Here is an 8982-nt window from a genome sequence, read left to right as displayed (position 1 = left end):
GGCGGTTCAACCTGCAATGTTGTATGGTGCTGAGTGTTGGTCGCCTAAATGGCGACCTGCTCAACACTTAGGTGTGGCGGAGATGCGCATGTTGAGATGGATGTGTGACCACACAAGGAAGGACCGAGTCCGGAATGATGATATACGAGATATAGTTGGGGTAGCGCCGATTGAAGAGAAGCTTGTCCAACATCATCTGAGATGGTTTGGGCATATTCAGCGCAGGCCACCAGAAGCGCCAGTGCATAGAAGACGGCTAAAGCGTCCCGGTAATGTCAAGACAGGCCGGGGTAGAGCGAACTTGACATGGGAGGAGTCTGTAAAGAGGGATCTGAAGGACTGGAGTATCACCAGAGAACTAGTCATGGACATGGGTGCATAGAAGCTTGCTATCCATGTGCCAGAACCATGAGTTGGTTGCGAGATCTTATAGGTTTCACCTCTAGCCTACCCCAACTTGTTTGGGACTATAGGATTTGTTGTTGTTGTTGTTGATGATGTTTGTGTTGAAACATGGTGCATTTGTTTGGATTGTTTGAGCAACCATTTGGATGAATTGTCCAAAAAAAATTGGGGGATGAGGTATATGAGCAGCAATATTTTAGTTCCCTAAAAATGAAGAATTAAAGGATGACAGCCCCGGGGGTTGGGAGGGGGGGGGGGGGTGTTAAGTTATTGTGGATTGGCTAGAGATGCTTTTAGGACTATCCTTGAATGTAAGGCATGATTGTTTCAAGTGTAAAGGCAACAAAGAGCAATATGTACAAGAAACTATAGCTTAAGTATAACCTTACTGCGGAAGAAGTTGCCTTAGTCTTAGAAGTTAAACTCAAATCTTGTAGTGGTTCTGTCGTACTTGTGTATGCTATGTAATCTATTGATGACTTTGACGTCATTGTTTTATATCAACTTCAATAAAGATATTTTTTGTGAATAAGTTTCAATAAAGATAACTATGTGCATCACAAGATGAAGAGGCCGGTTGTTTCAACCTTCTTTCCAATAAAAACTAGAGTCTTACTTTCTATCAGGTACAGTACAATGTACAGTTTTATACTGAGCTCATTTGTAATGAATAAAGCTCGAATGCAAGATTACCACATACATAATGGAGTAGTAAGTTACAAACCGGAATGCTTCTGAGGTTCAATGTGAACACCTCGATCGCAAAACAGGTACCGTAGGACAAACCAATCGACCAAAATTATCATTCGGAAAATCAATCAAAATCCACTTCGTGCCATTTCCCCTCAATTAGGAAGAGTCAAGAACAAAGTATCTTATACTTCATTCCCTGTTTTTTGTTTCATCCAAAAAAACAAATCAATCTCAACCAAACCAGACTCAACCCACCCGCCATCACCGCCATCCGCGGCGGTGTTTCTCCATGATCAATTAACGGAGAAAGGCAGGCAGTTAGTCCAAAAAAGCTATAAAAACAAGCCATCTTGGACATCTAAGCTCACGCCAAAAAAAAGAAAAAAATAGGCACGGATAAGCTTATCACCAGAAGAGGTAGTACAAAACCAGCAGAAGCAGCGCAATGAAAATCTGGTCCCTCAAAGGAACAGTCTTGGGAGGACGGTCAATGCAGCTAGCGTGCCGCCCGACCTCACAGAGGCGCAGGTCTCCTGGAGAGTACAAGAGTTCCAGAGACATGAACGGGTTTGGTTCGTCGGTCAGCTCAAATAGTATCTCTCCAACAGCGCTCTTGAACTCCCCACTCGACCATTCCTGAGCAAGTTCAGAGCAAACACACTGTCATACTCCACACCTGGAAACCGGAACAGAAGTACAGAACATACTGCAAGCGCATACACTTGATGATACAGAGGATTAGCACAGAAATGGGCCAGACAATGTATTATGAACAGGTATTTTACTTTGCAAAATTTGAGCTTATTAACAGGTTCAGTTACTGAAAAGTAGTATGCCATAATTTAGCATGATACCTGAATCTGCTTGCCGACTGTAACAAGCGCAGAGCCAGCCGGCAGATTGAAAAAGGTCGACCCGCCCTGGTTCCGGAGGCAAATTTCCTGGTCGCGTCCGGAGAGGTGCACGCTCAGGGCGTACGAGTCCGGACGATCGGTGGCGCCAAACTCTCCCCAACGTGTTTTCAACTTGTTGCAGTTATACAGTGTTAGACAGAGAACCGATGGGGCTTCTCTAGGCAGAGCAGAGTCTTTCGGGTTCTTGACGTTGTGAGATAGAACCCTGACCACACATCTTGCGAGACCCTCCATTTTAGACGCGACAACGTCCATCTTCTCCCTGCCAACAGTGGAAGATCTCATGTCAGGACATATGAGATCGAACATGAGAGCGTATCCTAACGCGCTCAGTAGAGTTTTTGTTTCATGTTCTTAGTCCGCCATGAATTAGTGAAGAAACATAGGAATGCTTAAGACATTTTTGTAGGGTTTATGCGTTGGAAAACCATTTTTCACCTGCATTTGCAGATTGCTAGCCACTTCTAGCAGGGTTTCTTGGAATTTTGATCTTGGGCAAATGAGAGACTCTCATATGACCAAAGTAGCTCAAGGATCAACAGAAAATAGTTCATTTCTGTAGAAGCTAAGTAAGGTGTATTGAGCTTCCTCTTGCTATATAGTGTTATATGATTGTCACTTTACTCTGTTCTTAAACATGGGTCTTCCACCCAATGTATGCTTGGGAGCTTGGGTGATCTACATTCTAGACAAGCTCTGTTACACTTTCCAGTGCTTGCTTACTCCATTTTTCCTTTCTGAGGGGAAGTGCCAACTCCGTATTGTAGGCAAAATTTCCCTCTATCCCCGTGGACTTCACGGAGGTGGACAGCTCTGAATGTTTTATTGTTTTTCCTTCGCAAAAAAAAGCTCTGAATGTATTGTTTCAGTGTCAACCAGGCAAACAACCAATGCAACTGTTTGGTAATTCGACTTCCACGAAGCTCTGGTCGATAATATATAGTTGTAATTTTGTTTTGATTATATTTCTGGTCAGTTTTAAAGCCTCCATTTAAGCTGCAGCTAGGTAGGCAATCCGGCAATGCGCACTGACGCGCAGCAGAGCAGCGGTAGCTCCAAATACGACGAGATGAGGCAGCAAAGAGACAAAACTTACTACTACAAGGTGGTAGCAATAATCACCTGAACGCTCGGTACGTCGAGCCGGGCAGGGCCGCCTCGAGCAACCGATCCACCTCCGAGCTCACCGGCCAGGGCAAGTAGAGCTCCTCCCCGACCACCCGATCCCTCCTCTGGAACAACCTCCCAAGCTCCCGCTTCACCCCCTCCGGCGCCCCGAACACCGCCTCCGCGGCCTCCACGGCGGCGCGCACCTCGCCGGCCCCGACCGCCCCGCCAACGCGGAACGCGCCGGCCTCCGCGGCGGCGCCGACCGCCGTCCGCGCGGCGGGCGCCTCGCCCGACAGCAGGCCCTGCGAGGGGACGTCCGGGGCCGGCGGGGGAGCCGGGAAGTCGAAGCGCTTCTTCCTGGGCAGGGGCAGGGTGAGGGCGGGGACGCGCTGGGAGGCCTCGAGGAACTCGGCGAGGACGAGCTCGTCGGCCGCGGCGGAGCGCGCGCCGCGGGCCGTCCGGATCGGCGTGGGCGGCGGCGCGCGGGAGCGGATGCGGGGCCGCCGCGGAGCCCTCGACGTCGACGTCGCCGTCATGGTGGGGTGGCGCCGGCCGGCGAACGAACGATCGGGTGGGAATCCTGGGAAGGAAGGTTGCTGCTGCTTGATCGGCCAGCCAGCCAGGCTGGTGGAGGTTGCGTGGGTTTAAAGAAACGGTGGGGACGGGAAGGGGTCGGGGCCTCGTGGCGCGACCTGCACCGTCGGATCTCGGACGCGTCGGATCGTGGGGGGAGAAGTGGTGGGAATGTGGCGGCAGCACGACCGCCGACGACTTTTGAGAGGGTGGCCGTGGCCCATCCGCCCATGGGAGGAAGGTGAGAGAGAGTGCGGTGGGGATGCCTCATGCCAACGTGGCGCATGGGAGGATGGAAACGGCAGTGATCACCGGAGACGATGGCAATGAAGAGTCAAATGAAGACTGAAAATTGACAAATGACGAAACGTGCTGTAGCGCCCTCGTGCCCCCTCTCTCATCTTTCTCAGGTACATGAAGGCACGGAGAGAACAAATATGTGCCTTTTATTTTCTCTTTGACAATTTCAATCACTCGTACCTTCTAAACTACACTTTTGTCTTTGGATTTTGTATATATTGGTAATCCTGGCGCCGAGACCTTCGGAGCAACATCAATCTTGAATAATTTTCAAGCATACTTAAATTTCAATGTTTCAGTCCACTTATTTCACCCAATCTATTTTAGTGTGTGAAATCGATCTTTAAAATCTCAACATTTCACTCAGCACCCGCTTCACTGAAATATGTTATCTGAAATCGGTGAAGTCGAATTTCTAAAAGAGTGAAATTAGTTTTTTAATGAGTGAAATTATTTTTTCAAATGACTGAAATTGATGTTTTAAAATAAGTGGAATCAATTTATTAAAGAAGTGAAATTCTTTGTTCGAATGAATGAAATTAGTGTTTTGAAATGAATGAAATCATTTTTTCAAAATAAGTGTTATTCATTTTTTTGAATTGAGTATTTGTTTATACGAGTGAAACCATAAACTCATGAAACATGTGTTGTGTTACTCATTTATAAAAAACTGATTTCATTCATTCTAAACAAATGTTTTTTCTAAATATTTCGAACGGGTTATTCAAATATGTGAAATTGATTGTGTTAAAGTGTCAAATTGGTTAATTCAAACATATGAAATTGATATTTCTCAATTATATGAAGTAGATTCAGTGTATTTGTGAAGCCGATTCGTGCTTCACTTTAACACAATTTCTGATATGCATGTTTTTAAACTGAACGATTATTGCGACATCATTTTTTAGATAATTCCTATATATTTTCTTGAACGAATTAAAATTAAGTTTTTTGAAATGAGTGAAATTATTTTTAACGAGCTAAATTATTTTCTGAAATAATTGGAATATTTTTAAAATTGAAAGGACTGGACTTTGTTTTTATTTATTTTGAAATAAGTGTAATACTAGTTCTTACAACCGAGTGAAATAATTTAAATCAATTTTTGAAATATGTGAAACGTGTTAGTTCAATTATCTGAAGTTGATTGTTTCAATGTGTGAAGCTAGTTTTGTGAAATATAAATATAACTGAACTATGAAAACTATAAAATTTAAACTATTCAAAATATATCTAGGAACGTTCTTGCTTTATAGGTCTCATCTCTCCTATTTCAAATATATAAATAGTTTCTAATTTGTAAATTTGATTCAAAAGTTATCAATCATTTAAAATTAGTGAAATCCATTTATTTAATGAGTAAATTCGGTTTTGAAAAATGAGTGAAATCTGTTATTGTAAATGCATCAAATCTATTATTTTGAATGATGAAATCATTTTTCTGAAATGAGTAGAATATTGGTTTGAAATTAGTTAATTATTATTTTGAATTGAGTGAAATCATTTCTTAGACGAGGGAAATCTGTTATTTGAAATCGGTAAAATAAAATTTAGTTGAAATGTATCCAATTGGTATTATCTTAAAGGTCTTAGTGCAAGTAATTCAAATATATCACCAATCGGATTTATGGTTTAAAAGATATCAATCTCCAAAATTTTGGCTATGAATTTCATAGTAGTCTTTTTTGTGAGAGAGAAACTTGTGAAGCTTTAAATGCCACGGTACTCCACTCAGATTCTAACATAAGTTGCATGGACATGAGGGATCCACAGCTGGTTTGTATTATCGCGTATTCAAATGTGAAAATTATTGGCTGGCTTATACTCTAAATGGGTGCACCAATCTCAGTGCCGAAATCAGTTGTGGATCTTCCAACGTTACATACCCTTGCAGTTACAGTTACTATTTTTGCATCTCTTTGCCTACTCTCTCCCCATCCGGCGGTACCGACAGTCCGCGTAAACCATCCATTGCTTCGCCTCTCTTTCTCTCCTTTCTCTGATCATCAAATACAAAGTTCTCCACAATTCCTCTAATGTTCACCTTCAAAGATACTTGAGTAGATGTGGATTGCATGGGTAAGAGTCAGAGGAAAATGCACAACACCTTGACAATCCACCAAAAACAGTACATGGCAGACAAGCTCCCAGAGTAGGGGCACCTGGTGATGAGCAGACAGGCTGCCATACTACTACTAGGTGGACAACAATTTGGATTGCATGGATAACTTAGATCACCAAAAACTAGAATCTGGCCAAATTTTGCAGTGCATGGTAACTGAAACAGAAGTTGGGAAAACAATGTAAGGAACCATCCCCTCATTCATGGGCATAAGCGATGAGGAAAATAGATAAAAACCAACAAGAGCATATTTATAGATAGTAGATAGCCATGTTCAAATCCGATTCTCAAAATAGGTAGATCTCCTACATAAAGATCAACATCTGGTCTCTTAACAGAATCTTCTACGTAGTAGACTGAACAAAAGTAGAGAACTCATCCAGTACCTGGACTCTCATGAGTGTTTACCAGGAAAATACCAAACGAGCAACACATGGCTCACTCTAGGCGGTCAAAGTGCAAGGAGCAAGAAACCATACGGCCATGTAAGACTAGACAGAACAACATACTGGCATCATGCTAGATTTTACGATAGACTGATCAAAAGCAGAGCACTCTAGGAAGCTAATTCTGGGGCCAGTCGCCAGCGACGTTGGGAGCTGGAGCACCGGCGCCGAGGCCACCGCCAGCACCACCGGCGCCGAAGCCACCGCCAGTACCACCAGAACCCCCGCCGACACCACCAGGACCCCCGCCGACGCCACCAGGACGAGGAGCTTGGCCCTCAGGTCTTGGCCCCTGCAAAATGAAACTACAGTATCAGCCACATGACACAACAGCATTAGGCCAGATGGTAGAAATCACACAAATAATAATCCACACAAAGGTAGAGTATGTGGTATGGATCACACAACTATGTCTTCTTACAAGAATGAATTATTTGACTGTACATACCAAGCACATAGCTCGGCCATTCTAGTATTACCAGAGAGATCAAGATTGCATATATAGTATGATAGCTAAAGGATCATCAAAGCATGCCATTGGTGTGTTTCAAACATCAATCAACAGCAAGAGTACTAATTCAAATACAAGGAATAGCTAGACGACCAAGCATTGACAGAAAACAATCTGCACTTCAGCCTTCAATCACAACATTGATAGAAAAAAAATTCAAAAGGCTAAATCTCGCAATGACTGCTTGTTTTTGGTAACCCCTGTCAAGGAACACAAGCACACCACTGTCCACTAGCATGAACAGTTCACTGCATACAAACCTCTTAAACAAGGGAGATATTACACGGCAAACACATGAAAAGTAAATATAAGACTAACACTATCTTCACATAAACATTTGGCAATCTTAAGGACCAATTCAACCTACACAGGAACTATGTGTTGCAAACGGGACATACATGCAGTCCAAGGATATCGAGGCACGTCAGTTACTTGTCACTAAAATAAAACAACATGCTTGACAAGTATTCAGCACTTCACAGTTCATGAAGAAGTAGATGGCTTGACAAGTATTCAGCACTTCAGAGTTCATGAAGAAGTAGATGCTGATTTCACACATGCTTGACAATCCATGCGGATGTTTGCAAGGAAGATACGACTAACTACCAATAACGAACCGGCCGACAAATCATTCCAATCAGCAAACGTCCGAGAGAAGATTAAGCAGCACTACCACCAATTGAAGATCGAAAGGAAGGAAACTCGTACGAGTCAAAGACGAGGAACACGTACCCTGCGGCGGACGCTTTCCGGAGGTGCGCGGTTCTTGCGGTCCTTACGGGAGCGGATACCGATCTTCTTCTTATGGATGGCGCAGCCTATGATGCACCAGCGCTCCTTGATGTAAATCTTGGGCAGATGGTAACCTGCAACGACAACACTTGTCAATTATGCCACAAACGCACCAAGAGTTCACGCATTTCTAACTCCCAAGAGGATCAGAGAAGAGGTGCGACACTGAAATTTCCAAGTTGCAGCCTTGCAAGGCAAAAGTATGATCGGCGATCACAGATCCAACAGTTAAGAACAGGAAAGAAGAAGAAATCAAAGCCGCACCGTCAAGGACGGACGCCTCCGTGAAATAGCTGATGTTTTCCGGTGCCACGATGTTCTGCACCTTGTACCTCTTGATCGCCTTGTCCTGAACCACCACAAGAAGTCAAGAAACCCCGACATAATCAGCGGACCGGCGCGGCAGTTCGAGCATGAGGAGAGAGTTTTGGACTACAGCGGCATGATCCAGCGTACCTTGGGGACGGTCTTGGCGCAGTTGTCGCAGCGGATGAACCTGACGTGGCCGCGGCCATGCTTGTTGCGGCCGCCGTTCCGGCGCTTGAAGGTCTGTGACAATCACACGCAGCGAGGGAAGGGTTAGACCTGCATTGGGTCGCATGCCGGAGTTGAGGTGAAAGCAGAGGCGACGGGCTCTTACCATGGCGGCGACGACGACGGCGCTCGGGCGAAATGTACGGCGCGTGGTCGGCGGCGGCGTCTCCGAGCTCCGAAGTCTCCGGGTCCTTGTAGGGTTCGATCTGCCCCAGCCAGCCGTCCTCGAGTCTTTATATAGTGAGTGGCGGGACCAAATGGCATCCCAGCTGTTCGTTCCTGGATCGACGGCCCACGTTGCTAGCGGGCGGCAGATGGGTCTAATCGAAGGCGTATTCACTGCCTTTCCGCTTTGGCACTCGTCAACCGCTTCCAAGTGCTTCACGTAGTAATGGCATGTGCTGCTGCCTGCTGGCACCTGAATTTTTTTCTACTATCAGTCTGATTTTTTTTTTTGAGAATTCTACTATCAGTCTGATTCTCTGCGTTGGCACACATGGGCCTGAGAAATCATCACACTTGGGCCTAAGAGGCCGCAACCTCTCATTCCGGCTAGCCAGTGGGTTGAAGTGTGCGCGTGTG

The 8982-nt window shown here is 45.0% G+C and overlaps 2 protein-coding genes across 2 annotated transcripts; both read right to left on the bottom strand.

The window, feature by feature from the left end:
* Positions 1-1032: 1032 nt before the first annotated feature.
* Positions 1033-3794, bottom strand: LOC109742666 (uncharacterized). The gene is made up of 3 exons (XM_020301761.4): positions 3135-3794; positions 1953-2274; positions 1033-1734 (listed from the first exon to the last, which is right to left on the bottom strand). The coding sequence occupies exons 1-3, from the start codon at positions 3656-3658 to the stop codon at positions 1504-1506; spliced, it is 1077 nt and encodes a 358-aa protein (XP_020157350.1). The 5' UTR covers positions 3659-3794; the 3' UTR covers positions 1033-1503.
* A 2563-nt stretch (positions 3795-6357) lies between these two features.
* Positions 6358-8592, bottom strand: LOC109742663 (small ribosomal subunit protein eS26B-like). Its single transcript, XM_020301757.4, has 5 exons — positions 8507-8592; positions 8323-8415; positions 8131-8215; positions 7807-7940; positions 6358-6855 (listed from the first exon to the last, which is right to left on the bottom strand). The coding sequence occupies exons 1-5, from the start codon at positions 8507-8509 to the stop codon at positions 6682-6684; spliced, it is 489 nt and encodes a 162-aa protein (XP_020157346.1). The 5' UTR covers positions 8510-8592; the 3' UTR covers positions 6358-6681.
* Between the last annotated feature and the right edge of the window lie 390 nt (positions 8593-8982).

Source organism: Aegilops tauschii, chromosome 3 (assembly GCF_002575655.3).
Source record: "Aegilops tauschii subsp. strangulata cultivar AL8/78 chromosome 3, Aet v6.0, whole genome shotgun sequence".
In the NCBI taxonomy this organism is placed as follows: Eukaryota; Viridiplantae; Streptophyta; class Magnoliopsida; order Poales; family Poaceae; genus Aegilops; species Aegilops tauschii.
Note: the sequence above shows the minus strand (reverse complement) of the source record. Positions and strands in the feature narration are given on the sequence as shown.